This window comes from Strongylocentrotus purpuratus, unplaced genomic scaffold (assembly GCF_000002235.5).
Source record: "Strongylocentrotus purpuratus isolate Spur 01 unplaced genomic scaffold, Spur_5.0 spur5_scaffold_20, whole genome shotgun sequence".
Taxonomy (NCBI): Eukaryota; Metazoa; Echinodermata; class Echinoidea; order Camarodonta; family Strongylocentrotidae; genus Strongylocentrotus; species Strongylocentrotus purpuratus.
This window is the reverse complement of record NW_022145606.1, coordinates 49,981,510-50,008,325: the sequence shown is the minus strand read 5'-3', so window position 1 is coordinate 50,008,325 and position 26,816 is coordinate 49,981,510. Positions and strand designations below refer to the sequence as shown.

Here is a 26,816-nt window from a genome sequence, read left to right as displayed (position 1 = left end):
AATTTTAAAATAAGAGGTATTTTACTGTTTTAATTTACTGGATCGTAACATTCAAGTCGCAGGGTAGAAAGATGCATTTTCCAACCGCGCCAAATTTAATTTACGTTCCGACATTCTGTTAAATGGGTTCGTGTTGTTAAGAATCCACTGCTTTCTGCTCCAACAAACGTCAACATGCGGAGTCGTTTATCAACTAAATTATTCAAATTTATGGATGCTTCCTAGCTTCCCAGGTGTTTGTGTTGCTGTTCAAGCATTTCATTCACCTGCTATCATTCTTTGTACTCCAATTGCCAGAACGCAAATTTCATTTTGGTTTTATAGTTTCATCGGAGTCGTTTATCAACTATATGTATTCAAATTTATGAATGCTTCCTCCCCAGGTGTTTGTGGTGTTTATGCATTTCATTCACCTGTTATTATTCTTTGTACTCCAAATTATTGTTAGAATACAAAATGCATTTTGGTTTTATAGTTTCATGCAATAAGTAAGTCAATAAAAGAGTATGTTCTGCACAATAAAAACAATGTGTGTCCCTATTGTGCAATGTAATGTGTCCCCTCATTTTGTAATAGTTAATTTACCCATTGACATTATGGAACTACCTGCCCGATGAAGCCAGTGGCCTGTGACCCCTGAGCACTCAACACCGTGTGGGAGTCAGTTTGTGATCAACTTCTTTTATGAGACAAATACAAGCAAACGTTTCCATATGCGCATATGGATGGCGCCCCATCGCTCGCTGACTTTTTTCTTTCGAGTCTTGCCCAACTTTTATTTTTATTTTTTTGAAAATCGGACCTACGGTTACAAGGTCACGTGACCTTTTGTCTTTGCATGTCAGCCCGAAAATCGCTCATTTTCGTGATTTGTGTACAAAACATAACAAACATGGGTTATTGGGTCTTGTTTATAGTTTAGGTGGTTGTTTTGGGAGTCAAAATAGTTGAATTGTAGTTAGAAATGAAATAAAACAACAAAAACAATAACATACATAAGTTAAAAAAACAATGAAATACATAATAATTAACAAAACAAGGAATAACATAAGGAATAAGCTGGCTCTTCCAATTTTTTAGTCGTATTATTATTCAAAATGGTCTAATGAATATATGTAGTGAAAAAGAATGCTTAAATATGAATAATATATCATTTATGGGTAAAAATGTGATTTGTATGACCTTATATCATAAATATACAAATGAGTGAAATTTTCAAAAAATTAAAATTATCGTAGTATTCTATACACTTTACTTGACATGCGTGCAAATTTTCGCGGAGATCGGCCCGTAAGCGGCCGAGATCTTATGGGGGGGGGGGCATAATGCCCCCCCCCCCCCCAGCCGTACTTAAAACTCAAATATCCCGGCCTTGTTAGGGTTAAGGGGTTTGATTTTCACTGCTAAACATATATTTTCAGGGGCAAGGAATAAAATGTAACACATTTCAAGAAGCTAAACCTGGCCAAAAAGACGAAACGGCAGCCAATTTCCAAAATGGTTGCCATAAACCTGATATTTCCCAATGTCTTCGCTTCTAAATGACTTAGGGGTTTGATTTTTATTGCTAAGTATACATTTTCTGGGGCCGGGAATACAATGAAACCTCTTTTAATGAGCTAAATCTGACCAAAAAGCCTAAATGGCAGCCATTTTCCAAAATGGCTGCCAAAACTTGATATTTCCCAATATTTCAGCTTCTTGATGACTAAGGGCTGAGTTTAATTAAGCGCTAAACACAAATTTTTGTTCGGTCAAAAATACTATAGCATACCGTATGCATAATGAACGACGTACATGCCGACGCTCTACAGTTGCCACATGCAGCTGAACACTCTGTGTCGTGCTTCTTACATGTTAAATATGAGATGCAGGGCCCTACGTGTCATCAGTGACTTTGAAATGTTTTAATATTAAAGCCCTACAAAAAATAAGCTTAAAATGATCATAAAGTGCCTCATAAAAGTAACAGAATCTGTTTAAGTGACCGGTTTTTACCATAATCGTTTTGCCCAATAGACTGTAGTGTTAGGAAAACCGTTAGGAAAACCCGAAATTTGATTTTGATTTCCAATCATAAATATATTGATTCAGACATGAGATCGGCTTGTAATAGTCATGGGTTTCCTGACTGACCAAAAGGTTTATAATTATCATTGCACCATGAGCTAAATCCAGAATGTGAGACAAAGTTACTCAATCTCTTAACAATATTTTATGAATTATTGTATTCAAGTATACCCTAATTTGCATCTTTCCCAAAACGTATTTGGTTATTTGGTACAGAATGAATAACATGTACAAATAAAATGTTTACATTAAGGTAAAGCAATCTCAGCAACATTCATTGCTGAATTTTAGCAGCAATCGTTCACCATTTAATAAAACCATGACGTGGTAATTTATTCTTTCAAGTATGACTCAGACTAATTCATTTTATAGTTGAGTTCGCTTGGTTGATTCCACTGCTCGGAGTGCACGACGATGTGTGTGTTTTCTTCTTATTTGTTCATCATCGCTATACTAGGCTATTTGAATATTTTGATGACACTAAACATTGCGGTACTATTCATAAGAAACCGTCCAATAGTTTTCACATGGCAGATCAAATTACCAGTACCAGTTACTGTTTCCATTGTCTGACCGAATAATCTTCAGAGTTGAGCAGTTATGCGGATAGATCGAAATGTTTGTTTTCCGTAATTAGTAGTGACTTGCTGTATCGACAAGTTTCTACGTTGAGGGGGCTGTGTCTGAAATGTAAGCACTAGGTAGAGAGTGTACTAATGGATCACATGAATAAAGTCTGATGTAGCCACATTCATCTTGATTAATATGGGCATTGAGCTATCCCATAATAATAACTGTTCTAGATTTTGCGTTCAATATTTTATCTTTTTATTTCGAGGTTTCCCAATATCTCTATATTTATTCCAGTTATCAATGTGTGTGATGAATTAACAGTTTAGAATGGATATATTAGGCATTTCTGAAGCCGAAAATTGTATGACTGAGCTTCAGCCACATAATATTCACTACAGGTTCTTTCAATAATGGTAGTTCCCTTTACAAGAGGTTGTTTAAAGAGGACTCCTAATCCTCGTCTCAGTCTGCTAGAGTTTGTTTGACCGACAGACTATTTATATAGAGAAGGCGCGATAGCTCAGTTGGTAGAGCAGTGGTCTCGTAATCCAGTGACCCGGGTTCAAACCAAGTCGATGCGCTAGTGCCTTTTAGTAAGGCATTATTCATCATTACCAGGTCCCTCGGAGCGGACCTAAATCCGTCGGCCGTCTGGTTGCTTACTAGCAAGCATTTATGCTTTCTTAGCAGTCAGATAAAATAACCACCACCACCATATCGTTTATATGAGATGTGTTCACTGTAAGATAAATGCGTCTCACTTATATTAGAAATACAATATCTGTAATAAGTTTCTCCCTAAAGATAGGAACATTTAGTTTACATTGTTTTGTTCCGTTCAGTCTTTCATCAAGTCCATTAACATTCCATGAACTTAATTTTGCTTAGATAATTTGAGTCGGGTAGGGTGTAGTGCCAGGATTTCCATCGTCTATTCAAATACGGTCGGAAACATGTACTTGCCCTCTTGCCCCCCCCCCTCCCCTCTACGCCACTATTTAACAAAATTATATAGCCTATTCCAGACAGTAATTACTACAATAAACAAAATCATTAAATGAAGAAAAGAACAAGGATGATGAAGTAAACAGTACGTATAGCTATGTAATGAAGAAACAAATGGCGATTATTTGGGGCAGAATATAGAGCAATCTCTTTTTTTAGAACCAATAACTCCAGTTGAAATCAGAAGTCAAGTTTTGCTAATTGATACCAAAAGGCTTAAAGTCACGATAACATTCCAGTGCATTTGTTTACAGATATTGCTCCCTATATTTCATATTTACTGGCCAATATATTAAACTGGTCATGAGAAACTGTCAAGATTGATCAATTTCAGCAACAGGAGTTCCCCATCGATACTCTGTAATGCAACCATGACGTTGCAATTCTCTCTTTCAGCTATATATGACTCATAATAATTCGTGTCACGGTTGATTCCGCTCTGTTGATTCCACTGTTCGGTGGGTTTAGCAGACAGAGAGAGGGAGAGAGAGAAATAAAATAATATTTTCCAAGCGATGTATTATTATTCTTATTTGTTCATCGTCTCTCAAATGCTATTTTAATATTTTGATGACGATACACGACATTAAGGCACTATTTTCACATACCGTCACATGACAATCGCATGAAAGATAAATTCATCAGTAATATGATGAATAATTTGAAAGAAAATTGAATTATGAATAGCGACCCTCATTTCGTATTGTGAATAGCGACCCTCTACTCATATTATGAATAGCGACCCTCATTTCGTATAATGAAGAGCGACCCTCTACTCATAAAATGAACAACGACCCTCTCCTCATTATATGAATAGCGACCCTCATTTCGTATTACGATTAGCGACCCTCTCCTCGTATTATGAATAGAGACCCTCATTTCGTATTATGAATAGCTGTCTTTATGAGTAGTGACCCCCCCCAATGTTAATTATGAATAGCCATCCTAATACGGTTCACGGTTCTTATTTCTTTATGAATAATGACCCTCTTCTCCCATTGTCAATAGCGCTCCCGGAAGTACGGGAAGTTACACCTTGTGAATAGCGGTCCTTATGAATAGCGGTCCTTACGAATAGCGGTCCTTATGAATAGCGACCAGACCCCGTCTTAAATAACATCCTCTCTTACATTATGATACAGCTTATTAACAGTGACATTTTGCCATTTTGCCATTTTGCCATTTTGCCAAATTTTGGCGAATTCGGGGCTCCCAACATTGAAGAGGGGCTTTAAAATAGAAAAAAATATAAAAATAATCGTTGAAAAAGGATGATGGAGTAAATACTTTTTAAGGTACTTTTTCACAGGTTTATTGTAATTGACTGATCTCTTGATGTACGAGATTTCCTACAGTGATGATGCAAATGAGGTATTTTCAACATGAATGTTTGCATCATTCGTGTGCATAATGATGATGAAAAAAATGTTTGGTGTACTCACGGTATCGTCAACATTGTTAATAATGTTCTCACCTTGACAGCCCTGTAATCCAATTTTTTTGCCCCGGGCTTAGCTTTTTGTTTATTTCAATTAAATGTCTAAACAGCAGGAAATATTGTATACATTATTGTCTTCAACTAAACCCTTATTTGCATCTTTCCCGAGTTTCCCTTGGTTAGTTAGTGTTCAAGGATTTACGTGAAAACAAATATTTTGTTTACATGGTCATATATCTGTCTCATTCATTCTTTTTTTAATGTTTTCTGAATGTTTTTAAGATAATATCATCGTTTGCCATTGCTACTCTTTAATAAAACTATGACGTGGCACTTTACTCTTTCAGCCGGGACTTAAAATAATTAGTTTTACCATTGATTCTTCGCGGTGAATTCTACCGTTCGAGGGATTTATCAGAGAGAGAGAGAGAGAGATAGAAACAAATATTCTTCTCCTTCTTCTTGATTTTGAATATTTTTATTACAATAAACGACACTGTGGTACTATTTTATGTTACATAGCATGGCAATCACATGGTAGATATTAAAACGATCATCAGAATCGGGTTTCATTTTTTTAAAGAAAGCTGAATTTGAACATCGGCCCATACTCGCTCTTTTTTCTTCCCCTTCCCCTTCTTCTTCTTCCTTGCTTTCCTTTTTCCCCTTTATTACTTGTTATCTGGACACATTCATGTTCTCTGTGGTCCGGATATTTTTACGACTATATTTTTTGACTTTTCCTACAATCAAATTCCCCCCATAGTCTGGAGCCGGACAATACTTTGATAAGTCGTCAAGAGTTTGTGTTTAGACGTAAAGTATACAAAGAACCAACATGGGGAGGAAAACATATGGAAAACGTTCGCAAAAACATATACTTTATTCTATTCATTATTTTTGTATTTAATATTTGTCATGATGAAAAGCGAAATTGTAATTGCCGACTACAGTTTTGAAATACGTGGTAATTTCATTGTTATCTCAGCTAATTTATTCACATATACAATATATATTTAACATTTGTTTCGTTTGTCTCATTTCATCTGATCGACCTCTATACATCGATTTTAGTTTTGAAAGTATCAGCAGCTGAAATATTTATTCTGCTACTAATACGATCTTTTCATTAACACGATAAATATTCTGCTAAGTCTTTTCTTATATTCATAACATGAATCCAAATCACGATTGATACTGAGCCTTTGTATACAACAAGCAAAGTGAATATCGTTATATATACTAAGGGCACAACATTCCGTATATCCTACGTGACCAGGAAAAGAAAAAAGGGTTATCAGGGGTTTCGAGTACAAGTTGGTTACAAAATTCTCTGACAACCCTAAAAATAAGTGGCCTTTTCCCTAGTATTAAGTGCCCCTTTCCCTTTCATATATTAAAATGCCCCTTTTCACCTCTGATAAATGTCCCTTTTTATATTAGATAACTACCCCTTTTACTTTGACATGTGTACATTTTCTTTTTTAATAATTGCCACTTTTCCTTATGAAAATGGAGAACAAAAATCATTTATAATAAGTGCCGATTCAAATGAATACCTTTTCTTTTTTTCTTTAAAAAATAGTTTCTTTTCCTTTCTTTATGACTGCCTTTTGATAAGTACCCGTTTTGACCTATGTATCACATTGCTACTTACAAAGTGTGCAGAATGTATACATGCTATGAAAAGATGTTTTTTATAACCCTTCATAACCCCTCATCTCACACAGAAACAATGGATAATTCATAGCCTCCTTCACGTGTGCCTCTAATCTAAAGCGACTGAAAGCAACATTTACTCAAATTTCCCCCAAACTCGCCTGCTTCGCTCGCTTGCATTCATAGTATAATTTTACTATTGTCGATTATCTAAATAATTAGATCTAATCAGTCGCAATGCAAGTGCTCCCCTTCTTCTTTTTCCAGAAGTGTCCATTTTGTTGTGCTATTCCGCCCCGCTGTCCAAGACCTCAAATATACTACTTTATCGCTCGTTTTGAATCGGGAGTTATTCCAGAGAGGTTGACATGCGATGTCATCAATACAAAGTTCAACCAAGAGAGGCCAAGCTAAGATAATCTCTTTCCAAACAGGCGTCAAGTTTGTCAAATCTTTTAGGTAAACAAAACCAATGTACAAGTGACAAGAATAAGTCTGGCAAAAGAATGAATGAAATTTGTGCCACATGTAACTTTGCACCTGGGAATCAGTTAAATATTCTAATCCATTATATCTTAAAGATTATGCATGATTTTTGTCTATTAAATCGTTTAAACCCGGCCTTTATTGTAGAGTTGAAACGTTTGTTCTCTACAGATTTTGTCAGATTTGCTACCCCATACAAATGCATAATGATAAAGATTTATGTCTTTCATAATTTGCGAGTTTGGTTCTAGAAGTGAAAAAAATAAATAATTAAGTTTTGGTACCAACACATTATTAACTGCAGTCATTCTCCCTGGAACAGTTGACACTCTTTACACCATGACAACATTTGGCGTTTTATGTCTTTTGTCATAGTATTTATGATCGACCATGTCTAGTCAAGTCAACCAACAAATCTATTCCTAAGCATCTCGAGTTACCTTTGGATAACTAGTTTAGGAAAACTATTCATGTAGTTTATCTAAACCCTGTGAAGTTTCTAACTTTCTTGAAATAGTTATGACTATTTGATAATTAATAGTCTTGTTTGATCGCCTATAACAACTCCTTGATTCGATTAAGTCACCATGATGACCCAATGCATTTTGTTTATTCCCTTTGCAGAACAATGGAGCCTTTACCATATTTACAGGAAGTCGAGATGATTCATCTTTCCAGAGACATACCTCATACTAGTTACTCAGAACTGTGCATCGCCCTGGGGTACTCCCATAATCGAAATCAATCAATTCTCTCAACTCATCTAAAAGATTACAATGAGGCTATGAAGGATATCCTGATCAAGTGGAATACTAAACAAGCAGATACAAGCCAATCACGATCGATCCTGGCGAGGAAGCTTCATGATGTGGAGCTTGGTGGATTGGGGAAAAAATTGTCCAAAGGTAAACACTTAAATGCAACTGAATGAACTATAGTCTATCTATATTGTATGATTGATTATTATATTCAAAGTAAATTTGATCAGTCTAGCAGTCTTGCTGTATTCAGGTGTATTGTTTGATTTCTGAAATTGAAACATTATTCGTTTCTAAATAAAAAGAATATGTTTTAATGCTCGATTCTCCCGAGCCATGGATGCATAAATAACATCAGAAAATGACTCTGTATACATTTCCTGTAGGTGAATATCTCTCAAAGCAGCAGGACCCACATGAACAAGTCGATGCGACTCCACTGCACAGTAGCTCAGGTATTATTGCATTACAACATTGATTCTTCTTCGTGGAAAGGGGGGGGGGGGGGGGCTAATACAACGACATGGCATCCATACTATATATTAGGCATAGCTCCTAGGTTATTTAGAAGAGAAACGAATATTGATATTTCAATGTTCAGTTCGAATGACAAAATTGCCGATTAGAGATTCACACATTAAGCCTACAGTAGTGATCTAAGTTTGCGAAGGTTCAAACAACTTCCGATTTCTGTCAGACACCTGATAAAGAGTTTAGCTGTTTTCTACTTTCACGCAATAAAACATGTTGGAAAAAAAAAGAAAAAAAGGAGACAACATTTTAAAGAATGATATTGATAACAATCACAAACTAGATTTGTAATACTTGTTTGTAACAAGTATAGGTGAGCTGGTCAAACTAAAATTTAAGACAAAATAAATGGCACATTTGAGATAGCTTATTGTCTCAGCTAAAACATACTCGAAGCTCAGCGTAAACGAAGCTAAAACGACGGAGATATTGCTCGCGAAAGACGAGAATGTAGAATCTAGTTTTGAGAAAAAATCATGTCACATAGAGAATACACGCAAAATGTGAAGAATTGACATGCCTCCTTTAATTGCAAAAATACGCCATGATGCTTTTGTCAAAATGAAAAATCCTGACCACTGTATTTGTAAAGCATTGTCTCAGCTAGAACATATCAACATTTGGAAGGAAATCGATCAATATTTACAGAGATACAATCAACTTTCCATAAATATGCTGACTTCATAATATGCAAATTGGAATTTTGAGTTCGGAGGCCATTATGATGACGTCATGAGTTAATTGAGGGTCAAATGAGACATGAAACAATATCTCCATATCATACTCTATTAACATATGAAAAAAAATAGGGTCACCTTGCATCCTAAAGAGCTAAAATGGATTTTGTATAGGCATGTTTTTGCCCATATATGCTATGTATTACAAGAGCTTGCGCGCACGGAAATTTGATAAACGGCCGATCATTCCCTTATTAATAGTCATAAAGAGACAAACATGGTATCAATTTGTTTGTAAAAAGATATGTGGAGTATTATGAAAGAAATAAAAAAAAAGATTCTATGTTGTGTAATAGTTTTACGCGCGAAAACGCGCGCGCATGCGCGTGTGCGCGATTTTTTATAAAATGCTTAGAATGGCCTAAAACGTATGCAAAATGATTTTGAGACGATTTTGAGCATTTCAAAATTGTCACGACGCGCGGACGTACGTACACGCGCGCGTTTTTTGACCTGAAATTGACCAGACGGATATTAACCTTGATCATGATAAATATGAATGAGAAATAGCTTTTGGTTATGAAGATATGATCATGAGTTCATTTTCGTAAAATTTTACAAAATGGTGCCTAGATGACGTCATCAGTGAAGGTCAATGTTGAAAACGTTATTGTGCTTTGTAAATATGCCTATACATATGTGTGCCAAATTTGAAGGCATTTGATGATTTAGCCATTTTCAGGTTATCTTGTCCACAAAAAAGTGGTTAGAAATAAGAAAAATAAAGAATAAATAAATAAATAATAATAAAGGCAATTCTAACGAAATTATAAGGTGGTTTGTACGATATAAAGCCCACCTGATAATCATCGAGAACCAAAAAAACTAAAATTACGCCATATATATAAATAGATACAAGCTATAAATAAAATAAAAAAGATAATATAATTGCTGATAAGGCTTCCCTGATAATTATGTTGTTATAATTTCCATTATTAGTATTATTATCATCATGGGGGGGGGGGGGGATAGGGATGGATAAATTTGCTGCCGTTTAATCAGATTTGACTCTTGGAAAATACTAGTCTACTTTCAATTCATATTTTACGTAATTGTTTAATTGATTCGGATCGTCGGTTTATCTTTCTATAAATTTCACGTATAACTGATAATCAGATTAACAAACTGAATACCAAAATGTGAAAAGTTGGCGAGAAGGGCGCCTGGCTTCTAGTTAAAAAATAAAAATAATAGAAAAATAAACCCGTCAACTAAGTCCGTGAAAAGCAACGACTTAAATGTATATGGAAGTTAAAAATGAGGGCTTCATTTTATACAATTAATATGTAAACAAAAGAAGTTTAAAAAAAAAATGAGGGCTTTATTTTATATAATTAATATGTAAACAAAAGAAGTTTTAAAAAAAATCGTTCTTAACTTTCCATATCGTTTTTGAGAGATTTTTTTTTCCGACTGAGCTACTGTCTAATCGAAAATAACAATAGCGTACAGGACAATCCAATCTTTGTAATAAGTGCATTAGTGTGAAAACAGAACAAAGAAGAGAAACCGAATTGCGAAAGTTTGAAATAAATTGAGAAAATATTTAGAAAATGATGAAGCTTTCAGACGTGTCATCACTATATCTTATATATATATTTATTATGTGAATCTCAAGTTGGCAATTTGGTCACTGGATTGTGACATAGTCCCGGGCAACTCTTCCGTTTGTAGTGTAGACAAATTATATTAATTTCTGTTTTTCTCATACGTGCCTTCTCCAATTAGGCACTAGACAACAATTATATATGGATAACATAGTTATTATAATTCCTCTTCACTGTTAAAACAAGTATTAACCAAACTGCGGGTTAAAGAATTGTTTATCAAAAAACGTTATAAATGTAGTGTTGATTAAAATTTACTTTAAATATTGCGTTTGTTAAAAACAGTGTTGATCAAAACTATTCCTTTTAAACTTTATTGGTTATGTCCAAGTCGTTGGCAAACATTGTAACCCGGCATGGATTTAAAAAAAATTCCCACAGTAATGATTGCCCCCTCCCTGTTAAAGTTTAATCAAAGTTAATAAAGTACTGGTCACCTGACCCAACGGAACGATCGAATCGCGTAGCTAGCCCTTAACCTTGCGATCGCCCGACACATGCTAATACACACGCAACATACGTATACGTGTGCAACAAAATATTTAAACAAAAAACAATGGAGGGTGTCGCGAGGACGCTGAGGGAATGGAGGTTTGGACGGTCTTATCCCCATGTTTTCAGGTTGGAAATTATTTTGATATTATCATCATAAATTCTAAGATTGTAAGGAAGAAGTGAAATAAGGTTATTGTTCAAATTAAAAACGGTTTGTGTCTCGTAGGCTGTACGTAGCTCAACCAGTAAGTAACTGTTTACTTACACCATGATTATGTGAGCATCGCACCATGCACCTTGCTCTCGTAAGCACACACACACACACACACACACACACACACACTTATCAGTCTGCAAGAATCTTCAACTGTGAAGGAGGCAGACCCAAAGAAGGAGAAGTGTATAACGGATCACCTACCCAAATTGCATGCATGAATAAAGACGTTTCTCTTTATGATGACTACCTAATTTTTTCTCTAATTGTATATAATTGTTTAAACCAATTAGAAACAAAATAAGATAGTCATCGTAAAGTGAAACGTCTTTAATATGCATGCAATTTGGCTAGGTCATCCGTTACACTTACTGGTTGAGCTACAGCCTACGAGACTCTAAACGTTTTTAATTTGAGCAAGAAACTTATTTCACTTCTTCCTTACAATCTTAGAATTGATGATAATAATATTTAAATAATTTCTTACCTGCAAACACGGGGATAAGACCTCCAAACCCCCGTACGTTTAACCAACAGTGGTTATAACTGTAACCAACAAATTTAACTAACATCGTGTGAATCAAAACAGAATTAACCTACAATGGTTACGATTTTAACCAACGACCCATGTAAGTTTAACCAACATTGAGTGAATCAGCCCGAAAAAAAGCATAGATAACCAACAAATGGTTAAAGTTTAATCTACACCACTTAAACCAACATTGAGCAAATACATTTAACCAATAAACGATTAAAAAAATTAATCAACCACAGTTTAAAATTTAATCCACAATTGAGTGATTCATATGGTAATCTGTGGTTGATTAAAATTGTAACCAACTTGATTAAAAATGTTAATACTTGTTCTAACAGTGTAAAAAGGAACTATCCTCCTTAGTAACACATTTGGTCGTTTTTGTTGACATTTTAGGTGTTTTTTGTGTGTATTGGAACAGGAGAGTTGTCCGCCACTACATCATAGTAACACTACTGATTCGTCCAATACAAACATTCCCTTACGTATATTGATTGCAACATTTACAAAGTTATAACGCTCTTGTTATGAATTTTAACGATTTTATTCAAAATAAGCTCACCTGTCTGCTTCTCTCATGTTTCTGCTTTCTGTCAGAGCAATCTGCTATCAAGGTTGGGGTTTTCTTTTCGTGTGTTTCGGGGCTTATACTTCAGGTGGAAGAGGAAAAACGTCGGAACAATGAATATTGATTAAGAAATTAAAAACAACAACATGTGTTTCATCAAGAAGAACAAAACTTAACGAACCCTACTGGGTCGGAGTGTGAAGGGGCTGATATTGTGGGAGTGCAATATTAATTGTTGTCTTATATGCTTGCATCATTCCAGATATCTACAGTAAGAAGATCTCGCCATCATTGACTGTTCAGCGATGTCGCGAAAAGTTGGAGAATAAGTACCTTAATCAATTGTGCAAAATTCAAATGAAACCGTGGGATCAAAGTGATTATGCTGAGTTCAAAGATATGCACACGGTCGTCACAATGGTGAAGAAGGACGGTCGTGGAAAAGACAAGAAAATGAAGGAAAAACTCCAGGGTTCTGTTGCTGAAATATTTTCGAAGAAAGTAAACGGAAGACTGCCAGCTCGAATCCTCATTTCGGCCCCAGCTGGACGAGGGAAGACTACGGCTGTTGCTAAGATGGCTTACGACTGGGTTCACAGAGAAAAGGGGTCAGCATTAGAACTACTGCCACTTCTGTTTGTTGTGAAATTCCGAAACACAAGTCAGCGTACATCGATCGGAGAAGCAATTAAATCCCAGCTTTTGAGTGATGTTGATGATCTCACACCAGAGGGTCTGGAGAGTTTCATTAGAGAGAATCAGGGAATCTGTCACATCATACTAGACGGACTAGATGAGTATGCCGGTATTTCTTCTTCAAACCGAAGCTTAGAGAGCAATATGGTCAAAGTCATCCGCTGGGAGGAATTTCCAGAGTGTCGGGTCCTTGTAACAACACGCCCTCACCTTGAGAACTTCTTCAATCAAAATGATCTTTCAACGGTATACACAAAGATGTGGATCGAAGGATTCTCGCAAGAGAGCTCACGTGAGTACATCAACAAGTTCTTTGCTTCGACATCGAGTCCTGATAGTGGGCATGGTCTGAAGGTTTACCTTGATGGCCAACCACTTATTGATGAACTTGCTAAAACACCTCTATTTTGTCTCATGGTCTGTCATTTATGGAGCGACGGGCGTTTGAACTCTGAAACTGCAACTCAAACAGAATTATTAGACAGCGTGAATGATTTTCTGATGCACCATGCCAATGCCCGAGCAACATCAACAGACAGCATAACAGAAGAAGAACTAATCGAAATCATTCGTAAACTGGGTAAGGTTGCTCTAGCTGGTCTACTCGACGACTCTAAAAAACTAGTCTTCACGCCCCATGATTTCCGAAGAGTTCCCTCTATCCTTGATAGGGCATGCGATCTTGGAATAGTATCCAAGATATCTGTTATAACCACACGGCTCCAACGATCTGACAAGAACACTGCCATAACCATTGAGTTTTATCACAAACTCGCTCAAGAACACTCGGCTGGGAAATACCTTGCTGCTAAAGCTAAATCGAGAAAGCGTCAATGGCCCTGGCAGACTTCCAATTTAGACAGAGTAATGCTCAAGATCAACGCAAACATCGGCGACTATGAAAATCTCATCCGATTCGCGGCTGGCACGGATAACAGCCTCTGTATACGAATAATGGAGGCGCTCCTTTCAAACAGTTATTTGGATGAGAGCGAACGATATCGCATTATTCTTGACTGCTCATCAGAGACCAAGGGTACTGAAGAAAATGTGTCTTCGTTTGTTGAAAGATGCGTAACTGCACAGAGTATTGTTCTAAAGTCACCGACTGTCTACACCGTCGTTGGGATGCAAAATCTTCCACAGCAAATGAAACATGAGGTATGCACATTTCAAATAACCGGACTTTTGACAAAAAATGTAGTTGTGAACAACATAGTAATGGAAGAACGTGTCGTTCTTCTGTCATAACTGTATATTAAAGGAGCTAAGTATTTTCTCATGTATTATGTATTGATTATTATATATAACCGCGTCTGATTAAGCCTTACGAATGAATTGAAGCACACAATAATAATAATAATATAAAGTAATTGTAACGCGCCAACTCTACATGACTAATGTGTTCGAGGCGCAATGGAGAAGAAAAATTACAAGTACACGAAAATACACCAAAATGGGACAAACACAATGTGAAAGCAAATCTACTGGAGAGCCGCTTTGAACAAATGAGTTTTGAGGGCATTCTTAAAGCAACCTACACTTGAAATATAAGGAATATATTGTGGCAATTGATTCCATAGGTATAAGGTCTAGCGTGTGTAAATGATCGACCCCCCCCCCCCCATGATTGCTTGGTTTTCGGAACAACAAGCTATTTAGAATCGGAAGATTTTAAGCATCTTGGAGGATTATAACGCATCAAAAAGTTTTACTTTGGTGCAGATCCATGTATACAGTAAAAAAACAAGCAAAGATAATTTGAATACGATACGGGATTCAACAGGGAACCAATGTAGTGAAGACAAAACAGGAGTAATATGAGAAGTACAATGAACATGTAACGTTCAGAGGCTATGTCCATTTCCCCTACCGTAATGTTAATGCATTTCATGAATCATATTCCGTTAATCAAGTCCATTCGTTCACGTGCAGTTGTCCAAAAGAAGACGTAGATGCCATGGTACACTCCCTGTAATATATTTGTACAATCTTTCTTCAATTCTCTCTCTACTTTTATCTCTCTCTCTCACTCACCCTCGATCTCTCTTTCTCTCTCTCACCTATTCCCTTTCTCTCGTTCTCACCCCTTTCTCTCCAATATCTCTGTCTATCCCTCACTCTCTATCTGTATATATCTTAACACCAGGTAAGGACTATAACGTTCGAGGGATCTACTCTAACTACCGACGTGACGAGTGGACTATGGTCATGCCTCGGATCATTTTCGATGCTACATACTCTCACCATCTCGGACTCCTCTCTTGTTTTCCCCCCATCTGCTCCGGAGCTTCCATCCGTCACAAAGCTAGCAGCCGAGAGAGTGACGTCACAAAGCTATGAAGGTCTGATCTCATCGCTTCCTGGCTTGAGAGATATCGATATCACTATCGATGATGCAGAGAGAGACATATCTCAGATCACGGCTGGTCTTCGTCGGACCGGAGGACAGCAGCTCACACGCATCGAGCTAACAGCACCATCATCACTCCCATCAGAGAAAAACAGAGTATCGAGAGAGACGGTGAGAGGACTGGGTCTTCTGATCAGAGATCAAACCAAGGAACTGCAGCGGCTTTGTCTGTCCGGAGTGAAGGGCTTGGGCGAAGAAGACTTGGTTGAACTTGTCGAGTCGTCAACTTTGAAAGCATTGGATAGTCTGCATTTACAGTGAGTTTGAGTAGATGTTTATACATGTATCAATGAAATTAAAGTGGACAAAATCAAACAAGAAGTCCAACTGTAAACTATTAAAGGCGAATAATAGTTTAGTTTTTGTGTGCTTTTGTTTCATCAAATTGTATGTTAAAGAGATGGTTTATTGATTTCAAACTTGACTGAATTTGGTATCATTGCAATCGAAAAATTACACTGAGTAAAATCATTACATTTGTGTAACTTGTACATTCGAGCGAAATTTATAAAAGTTGATTGAACTTGACGAAAAATCAACCCACCCAACGCCCCGAAAACATCGTAAGTCAGCTGATTTTTGAAGTGACGACACAATATGAACAGCGGGCCGCTCAGCTGAAATGATTGACGACGGTGCGAGATACAGTTTGCGTGCTATTCACATGTATTGCATTGACTCTCGAGTACCGTACCCATTTATACCTAACGCTGTTTACCTTCATCAAAATCCCCTGGAAATATGGATATTGACGAAAACATACTTGATTTGAGTTTTGAGGAGATAGAAGAAGGCTCCTCCATGGCATGGTTTTGGTTCTTAATCTGACTTTAGTCTAGATAAATGGTATATAACTTCCAAAAAGCGAGTGAATATATCGTCGATGTATGTAGCGTTCAAGTTTCCCGTAGCTAGCGAGTAGCTGTGCGTGCGTACTCTGTGTGTGCAATATCGCACGTACGCGGTATGCGTGCATCACATCTAGCGCAGCTTGCTAGCCAGCCTAGCCCGTAGCCCGGCGCTCGAGCTAGTGAATCGCGAACCGGACTGATCTGTTTCTCTCGGTTTATCAGGTCCTACGACTTAATTTATCAAAAATGTAAATTAATCAGCCTAATCACACATTTTTGTAATGAATATCTGGACAATTCTATGTAAATTTGTCGCCTATACATTACTCCAAAAGAGTCGTTAGGGCAGCATGCAAAATGTCCTTTGCCTTCCCAGACGCTGAAGTGCCCTCAGAATATGTGATTAGTTTTCCGATTTTCATGCTCGAATGTGACGGGAAAAAATATAAAAATCAAACAAAATTTGTATAAAGTATCATTTATTCAGTGTATCTCATTCAAGATGCCAAAAATAGAGGAAATATCACCACTAGCGGTAAATATACAAACAACGTTAACCCATATCTGAAAATTGCAATGGGTATCCAACATTGTCCCGAATGTGTGTTGTAGGTTGTTCATATTGTGACGTCATCGGTTCGCATGTAAAATAACGCCGTCAATTCACTTTGTGAGTGGGTTCAGGAAAGGGTAACAAAATTGTATATAATTTATTCCTCACAACAGTGAGGGCTTCAAATGTACTTTGCTCATTTTGTTAATGTTCTCAGCAATCTGTAGAGGTGTAATTTGCCCATTTTCCACATTTCAATGAACCATCTCTTTAACATCTTTGCACGTATTACGAACTATCAATTCAAGATCCGTAAAAATAAACACACTACACAAACTGCTTGAAATTACAAATATATTTGAAATTGGTGAGATGAAACATAGACCTACCACCTGAAAGGAGGGGGCATGCAAATACTATAATGTATTAAATGCGATAATTTTCCATGGGAATCCTTTAATCCACCCCAGCTAGCTCTAAGGCCTTCTCGAGGGATTTGTGTATTGTGGGGGTCTTGGAGTATCTTTATTATATTGTTCTCATATCCCTATTGCATCCCATACTGACAATGTAAACATTTACACATTTGTAAGCAGTTATTTTCTTTCAACTCGCATTTGTCACGGTACTATTCAGTATTCACAACGCCTGTCATTGTTTGTCATGCTATATTTTGTTTAAAGTCTTAATGATCTCTTTATTATACTTATGTATATATATACATGTATATTCAACTAACTAGAACCTTCTGCATGTTTGTATCAAACGGTACTTACAGGCCGTGTCCGATACTTCATGAATCCCCCAAACAGGCGCATACGCAGGGGGGGGGGGGGGGGGGGTTAACCCCCCATAACATTTGTTAAAGGTTAAACAACAACAAAATCGGCGCGATTTTCAAATTGTAAAAACCCTCCCCTTGAAAAGAATCATGCATACGCCACTGCCCCCAACACAATTCCCATAGTTTATGTGTTGTTTTTCTTGTCTTCGCTTTCAACTCTCTTTTTCAATTCCTATAGATTTCTTGATGGTAGATGTTTCGAATACGATCGAGAATCGGGTTTCCAGGTAAGCAAATATCTTAAACTAATAATATACGACTACAAATATTTAGGAAATAAATTTAATATTTGCGCCTGACGGGAAAATGCAAATATACTTTTTGTTTAGGTTAAACAATCACAAATAGCTCTTACAGATACAAAGCTGTGATCGGGCCACAGCTAGTCACGTGATATCGATGGTGATGATTGTAATTAGCATATTTCTCTTTCGGTCAGTTGTCGATGGTGAACATTATGGTGAAATTAGTGTATTGTTTGCGTCATACCCTATTCAAACAACCCTATACGCGTACCCATTGTCTGCAATGCCACATCAGCGCCCATTTGCACTAAGGCTGGTCGGCCCGAGAAAAAAAACACAAGGCATGAGATGACGATTACCATTAATTCATGTTACCGAAGTGCAATCAAGGCTATATTATACTAATTGGATTAAAAGAATACCAAAAAAAAAAAAACACACACAAGTGAGTTACATTTTCCCGCGTTATCATATGCCCGAGATCGCTGTGCGCCCTACCAGTCATGTATACTGGTATTATCATTATTCATTTAATGTCCACCCACCGTTAAGCTTTAATCCAAAAAAAAAGGGGGGGGTCTCATTATGTACCCGGTTTCGCATAATAGCATTTACGTGAAAATAAAAATCTTCTCTCTGTGTTATCCGTCCTGCAGGTAAAGAAATGTCGGCTATCTACTGAGATGACTGCCAGAATGTGGTCCTGTCTCAGATCCTTCACCTCTCTGAACCATCTCATCATCTCAGACTCCTCTCTCAGTTTCCCTCCATTTCCTCCTGAGCTTCAATCAGTCACAAAGCTATCAGCTGAGAGAGTGACGTCACAAAGCTATGAAGGTCTGCTCTCATCGATACCTAGAGTTAGAGATATTGATGTCTCTATCGATGTTGCAGAGACGAGCAACACCATCGCATCCAGGCCTATGAATCAGACTAGTGCTAGGGATGAACAGTTCGTTGTTCATATTAGACTACACGCCTTGCCAGCACTCGGCGCAGACAGGAAGATTAAATCAGGAGAGTCAATTGGAGGGCTTAGTCTTCTATTTGAAGACCAAACCGAAAACCAACAGCGGCTGCATGTGTCCGGGGGGAGGGGCAGAGACGAAGAAGCCTTGGTGGACCTGTTTGTCAAGACTAAACAACTAACGTACTTGAATTTGGGGTAGGTATAGATCTACTACTAGAGGTGTAGATCCCTAGACTAGATCTAAATCTAGGTCTAGATTCTACTACTAGGTAGATCTAGATCTAGAAGTCTAGACCTAGACTCTAGATCTAGATCTTTATTCAAGTATGGTGGTGTGACCATAGTTCGCTATCTCAACAAATCGGTAACATTTCGAAAGTCTGATATCATTAGATCTAGATCTAGGCCCTAATGCCAATGGAAATAAAAACCTAAAATTACAGAGAGACGATTTTTTTTTAATGGAATTGGAGGTTATAGACTCTAGCTCTAGATCTATGCCTAGACTCTAGATCTAAATAGACTAAGCCTAGGCCTAAGCACAATATTGACATAAGATCGGCAAATTTTGCAGTCTTTTGCGTCCGTTCCGAAAAAAATATGAACTTGCCGACAAGGGTTTGTAGACCTATTCTAGATCTAAATCTTTATTTTGAGAGCAAATATCATCAAAATTGTAAATAAAAAGTAGTACCAACCAGGGGCGGCGATTTATATTCATGACCGGGGCGACAAAGTGCGAGGGACAAGGGAGCATAGACCCTAGACTAGTAGAGGTCTAGACTAGATCTAACTTTGTTAGATCTAGTGAACGAGAGGGGCGAAGGTGACGGAAGTGACTAGGCCTAGACCTATAGGCTACCCCCTTTAGGCCTAATACACTTTCACATTTCACAAGTTTTGTTGGATTAAAACATTAGCCTAGATCTAACTTTGTTAGAGTCTAGACTAGATCTACATTCTTTAGCAAAACTAGACCTCTAGATCTATAGGTCTAGATCTTGTTAGTCTAGGCCTAGGCTATAGTAGTGGCTATACAAACAAGCAATATGCTTTTGTCACTGAAGTAGCCCTGACCTATGGATCATAGGCTACGTAGTTACAATACTTAAATGCTACAAATGAGACAAAGAACGTTCACTTACCGGTCTAGTTACTCGGAGTGTATCTCAACGTGTACCAGTCAGTCTATGTCAGTTCTCCATCTCTTGTCCCACTTAGTGAAGGCCAATGTCGCCCTCTTGTGCTAGAAGCTGGTACGAGCTTGTCGTCCCAGTGCGAGAAGGCCAATGGCGCCCTCTTGTGGTAGGAGGCTTGTATGGGGGTGGGGGCAACTCCTACTACATTCCCCCCCGTTTTAAAAAACCCAGGACCAATTGAAATAAACCCAGTGAAATATCTTACCCACAACCGGACAGAGGGAAAAAAAAAATAATAATTATGCTTTACCCTCCCTTGTGGCCGTACAACATCCTAATCTAAAAACATGTATTAAACATGCCAAACTTGACCCCAAACGAGCAAAACACGGGGTAATACAACATGAAAATATTTTTGTTTTATTCATTAAAAAACCAACATACTTAATGCTTAACACTACAATTGCCAGGGGGAGATTCCCTACCCAAAACAATCCACGCCCCCATAGCGGGGAACCATCCGCTTGTCCTCCCAGGCTATGACGCCATCTTACCTACCCGAGGGGTATATTACTCAGGTTTTTCGGAGTGTGACTGGAGAACCAGAAACCCACCTAGGTCACTCCGGCGCAGGAAGGAGGCGTCAGTTCCGCTATAGCACGGAGCGGGCCATTTGGAAAAAAGTCCCCCCTGGAACAACCAAAACATATGCCAACGGGCATTTAGGGAAAAAATACTAAAAATCCAAAAAACTTACTGACATACGGTATATGTTCTTGCTAATGTAGCAAAAACAAGGTGATAGGGACTAAATAATCCCCACCTCAAGTATACCCTGAAAATTTAACGGACCCCTAGTGCTGCAGGAACAGAAGTTCCCGTGCACACCCGACCTACGGTATATGTTTTTGTTAATGTAGCAAAAACAAGGAGATAGGAACTAAATAGTTCCCACCCTCACACGCACCATGAAAACTTAGCGCTACAGGAACAGAAGTTCCCGTAGCTAATGTAGCAAAAACAAGGAGATAGGAACTCAATAGTTCCCACCTTCAAGCGCACCCTGAAAACTTAGTGCTACAGGAACAGAAGTTCCCGTGCACACCCGACCTAACGGGCCATAGAGCGCTTGGGCGTTAACCCGAGTCTGCTCTAGGAGAGCCTGGAGACGGTTACCCCGTGTCCGGGCTACCAACTCTCTTACCTCCGCACTCTTCCCCGCCCCATATAAGGAACAGGGTTTAGCAGTGGTCCAAACACAAAATCCCCTATCCGTTGGTCGATAACCCCAGTCACCCTCTTAACGGCATTGGGAGGAAGGATTACCCTCTTGCGGGCATACACCCTTGCTACACCCATCCGCCTGGGGTTATCCCCATGCTGCATGGGAATTTCCACTTCCCCTAGCAGTAACCTGGGATGATGCATGTGAATCACCGCCCTATGTTTATGGAGAAAATCCCTTCCCAGCAACATGTCGTCTGAAATGGGTGCAACATACAACTGCTTGGGGAACTCTTGTCCCCCCAACAGAATGCTCACCGGCCCCACTACTGACCCCCTCATGCTTATATCCCTACCTGGAGCATGTAATACGGCCTTCCGCAGTCTTTTGGGCTGCGTTTTCAGATGCTGAAGCACCCGATCCGAGATGATAGTCACCTCAGCCGCCGTATCCACTATTGCCCTAAGGGGGAAACCCCCTATCACTATAGGGATATTAAGAGAGGAACTGGAATGCAGCCGGCAAACCACTACCTCCGTTTTTTCCTCCGATCCCGACTCCGGATCCGAGGTGGGACCTGGCATCGGGTCCAGCGACCCGACCACCTGTGGAGGAATCGGAAGTTTCGTGGAGGTTTCATTCAACCCAGTTTCACCGGAAACAGGCTCCCCCACATGCTTAACAGCTGCCTGGGGAATAACTGCCCGTCCTCCCGGCGTCCCGGTCACTAGCTGGCCTCGTTCGGGTCGGGGGCTGGTCTCCTCCTCCGACCCGCTGGGGCTTTCCACTTCGGGGCAGTTGACAAAGGAAACACGCACATTCCCTCTGTCGCCACGAGCTGTGGGACATTGGTTCCGGAAGTGCCCGTGCCCCCCGCAAGCATAACACCGGTCACCCCCCGGGGACTTGGCTCTTTCCCGGGAAGCCGCCGGCCTTGACTGTAGGGTATCTAGGATCCTCCGGACATCCCGCTCTATGTTAGCTACCCTGGGCTCCATGTTAGCTACCCGGGCCTCTAGGCGGCCCTGGCGCTCCACCATTCGGCGTTCTACTGCAGCGAGTTGTCCGTCTTCAGGTCGACTAGGAGGTTGGGGGGATAAATCCACTTGGCGGACTTCAATTTCCCCCGCATCCTCAAAGGCAACCGAATTAACAGGACACCCCCGCTGGTACATGGCTCGGTGCACATGCTGGTGCCACTGTATATGCCCTACTGCCTCTTCAACGGTGGCGGGATGCTGAGCCAGCGCGTGACATCCCGCCTCCCGGTTCAAACACCCTCGACACAGGCGGAGGACCGCCTGCTGGTGCGAATAGGACCCCTGGACCCCAGGGAATGCTCGGAGAGCTAACCCGAACACCCGATCAGACCACTCAAGCAAGGATTCCTCTGGCCCCTGCCTGGCATACGCAAACTCGAGTTGAGCAGATTCCGTCAACCCGCCGTGATCGAAGCGCTGCGCCAATTTTCGGACCAGCGGGAAATACTTCAGACCCGGCTCTTGTTCCAGAGTCAGGCTCAAATAATCTCCCGCTTTCCCCTCTAGACACCAGGTTAGCTGATTCACTCTCTGGGCCCCATCCCATTCCTGCTGGTCCGCAAACGCAGTGAATTTATGGAGAAAAGCCCTCCAGTTTCCGCGCCCATCAAAAAAGGGGAGTAGCTGGTAGGATACTCTACCAGCGTTTCCCCCCTTCCCATCCCTCCTGGGAGCAGGACCCCGACGGATCGGTTCTTCGGGAAAGGGGAGGGGCCCTAAGCCTAGCCGACCCCTCTGATACCCTGGGATGGGACTGCCCCTCTGGGGCCTACCCGATACATCCCCTCGGTTAACCAAGGGAGACGGATATACATCATAGGGGTATTGGTGTCCCCCCACCTGGGCCTGGGCTCCGCAGGGGATGCTGGTGCTCAGGGCACGCTGCCCCGACGGAGTGACAAAAACACTCTGATTGGGAACCCCCTCTGCCCCCCGGGTACTCTCCCGAGGAGCAAAGTCGAACCTGTCTAGCAGCCCCCTGGACTCTACTAGCCCTGGGGACGCCCAAAATAATCCCGGGGTAATATTCCCGTGTTCAGTCCGGAGACCCAACATGATCCCGGCCTGCAAAGGAGCTAGCCCCGGCACGTCTGCGAGGAGTTCTTCAAAAGAACACCTATTAATAGGGATCTTAGCCTCCCTATATGTCATAGCGACCCCATAATCGCAAAAGCCTTAGGCCTAGACTAGTCTACTAAAATTACAACTAAGTTACGTCGGGGAAATAACCCGACGGAAAAATAAGTTCCCTGAATTCTTAACTAGGTGCTGTTTACTCACATCACTCCAACACGGATAATCACACCGCACGATTTTTTTTTATTTATTTGAAAGGACTCCCGCACTACACTGAGTGGGTGGATCCACACACAACACGCACCAAAACCAAACACTCACGCACCTAAAATACTATAGACAGCCTACTGCTATCAACCCTAAAATCAGGTCTAGGTCCTAGATTTAAGAGATCCAGGTCCCGTCGGCGAACAGCCAACAACCAAAAACAAAATGGCGTCGATCGTGAGGAGAAGGACTAAAAAATATCCCTCCGCGAATCAAATACGCTGTAGTGTGTAACAAAGCGCTGTGCCACGACCGGCAGGCTCCAAAACCTGCGCGCTCAAGAAATATAGCACGCACTTGAAAAATGTTTTAAACCGGGCTAATATTACAGCCTGGCTCGAACTCACGTACAAAACAACCGCTCAACACAAAAAGATGCCTAATCAGGCACCCCACACCACAAACAAAGTTCAAACACTCGCTACAGAAAATTCAAACACGCACACTCGAATCGCACTGCCCTCAAACCCCCAGTGAAAAAGTCCAGGCACGCATACAGCCGTGACGGAACTACACTTGGAGTTTGCGAGAGCAGACGACCGACCAAAAAAAATCACAGCAAAAATGTCCCAAACCGGGCTAATATTACAGCCTGGCCCGAAACACCCACACGAAACAACAAAGAATTATACACCAAAAATTACGAAATAGGCAAAGCAGAGTAATCCGCCCTGCCCAAGACGAAAATTCGAAATTCAACTTAAAATCTAGTCTACTGATTATATCAAATTCACAGCGAGCAGCTTAGCCCAGCGCATCGGACCGCATATGTTTTACCTATGCTTTAGGGCAGCCGTGCTCGCTGTGCAAAAATCACAAATCTTAAAAATCACCGCAAATGCAAGAAAGCAATTTGCTCGCAGCGCCAATGAAGTAGCCCTGACCTATGGATCATAGGCTACGTAGTTACAATACTTAAATGCTACAAATGACCGATGACCTATGGATCATAGGCTACGTAGTTACAATACTTAAATGCTACAAAGAACGTTCACTTACCGGTCTAGTTACTCGGAGTGTATCTCAACGTGTACCAGTCAGTCTATGTCAGTTCTCCATCTCTTGTCCCACTTAGTGAAAGCCAATGTCGCCCTCTTGTGCTAGAAGCTGGTACGAGCTTGTCGTCCCAGTGCGAGAAGGCCAATGGCGCCCTCTTGTGGTAGGAGGCTTGTATGGGGGTGGGGGCAACTCCTACTACATCACACTTCACTTTTACATTGCCGGTAATTGGTGTGCAGTCCGAAGGGTTGTAAATATTTAGTAGACTAGGTCTAGATCTAGAATCTAGGTAAATTTTAGTAGAAATTAGATTCTAAAGTTAGGTCTAGACTCTAGAATCTAGTCATGTAATTAAGGGCCTTGATTTTGACTTAATAATACTATTTTTTAGAAAGATGTACACCATTCCCCCTTACCTAAGGAAGTCAGGCGACAATATTTGTATAACCAGGCTGGAAGGGACTCCTTAAAAAATAAAACTTAGATCTAACGTTAGGCCTAATAAAAAGAGCGAGCGGAGCAGGGTCTATTCATTTTTTAGCACTGATCTATTTCTATTACTCTTAATCCTGAAAACATACAGTGTAAACTGTGCTTACGTGATACCAACGAAATACAGATTTTCCACACTATTTACTTGTACATTTTGAAGGACATTATGCGAGGGAGCGTATCTAGCGACCGAGCGAGAACATTTTTGCATTTGTATTAGGCCTAGTCCAAACGCTGCACTCTTGGGCCCTGCTTGGGCCCTCCAGAGCCTAACAAAGAAAGAGTTTGGCAGTCTTTGACTGTCTTTAGTCAGTATTTGCTATACATTTTTGTGTGTGCACTTTTCAAATTTTCCAGGGGGGGGGGGGGGTACGATCCCCTCTAAACATCACCACGCCTGATAGTAACTGATTGTATGATAATTTTCCTTGCAAAATATCCAATTATCTTACATTTGATCGATTGAATTTTCTGATAAATCAGATGTAACCCGCGTGCACGAAGTAAGGTCTCGTTGTTGTTATGACTTTTTCGTGAGTTGCCTGCAGCGCGCACGCCAATCGGGCACCGAATTTTAGATCGCGATATCTCCTGAATCCTTTGACGATACATTTTGTAGTTGCACCAATTCGTAGTTAAAAACTTTGCCGTCCATTTGCTAATAATTGAAATAAATATATTTGTGTAGAATATGAGAAATCATGGATCGAATATCACATTTTCTAATATATTTTCGAAAATCTCCGCGAATTTTGGTCACTACAGATCTTTGTGTTAATGGCGCTTTTTAATTTGAAGACGGCATGAACACCAAATAATGTATTTATGGTATTTTATGGATGTTCTTTTTATTATTGATATCATGATCATGGTTACATTTGTTATGATTATTACCATTATAATAATATGATTATTATCATTATTGTTATTGTTAGTATTGTTGCTTTCATTTACCTCTGTAAAGAGGGGATGTACAATTCACTTGCAATCTTTATTGATGTAATATCGTTTCCCAAGATTTACTTGAATCACATTCATTCCTTTTTAAATATTTTTTGTTGCAGTGGAGGTGAATCTGTGAACAAAAAGAACACCGTTCAGGTGAGTGACTTTTCCTTTACGGGTGCATGCATTTCGATTTGAAATATTCAGCAAAGGGATATCCTCTGAATTTAACTATAATAAAAGGGAGTTGCTATACAGTTGCATTTTTTGTTGTTGAAAGAACTCAATTAATTATCGGAATATGAATTTAATATTTGTACTTTCAGCTTCTCTGACGTGGGATTCTATATATGTCCACACGTTTAGTCTCAATATATAGATCAA

General features: G+C 39.7%; 1 protein-coding gene across 1 annotated transcript in view; it reads left to right on the top strand.

Moving 5' to 3' along the window:
* The window catches only part of LOC100890779, a 47,846-nt gene that overhangs the window by 7,944 nt on the left and 13,086 nt on the right, over window positions 1-26,816 (top strand). Inside the window, exons 2-8 of the mRNA XM_030994041.1 lie at window positions 7,856-8,136; window positions 8,376-8,444; window positions 12,939-14,533; window positions 15,522-16,042; window positions 18,212-18,260; window positions 18,935-19,443; window positions 26,552-26,588. Coding sequence (XP_030849901.1) covers window positions 7,860-8,136; window positions 8,376-8,444; window positions 12,939-14,533; window positions 15,522-16,042; window positions 18,212-18,260; window positions 18,935-19,443; window positions 26,552-26,588 — 3,057 coding nt within the window. The 5' untranslated portion in view covers window positions 7,856-7,859. The remainder of the gene's footprint in view (window positions 1-7,855; window positions 8,137-8,375; window positions 8,445-12,938; window positions 14,534-15,521; window positions 16,043-18,211; window positions 18,261-18,934; window positions 19,444-26,551; window positions 26,589-26,816) is intronic.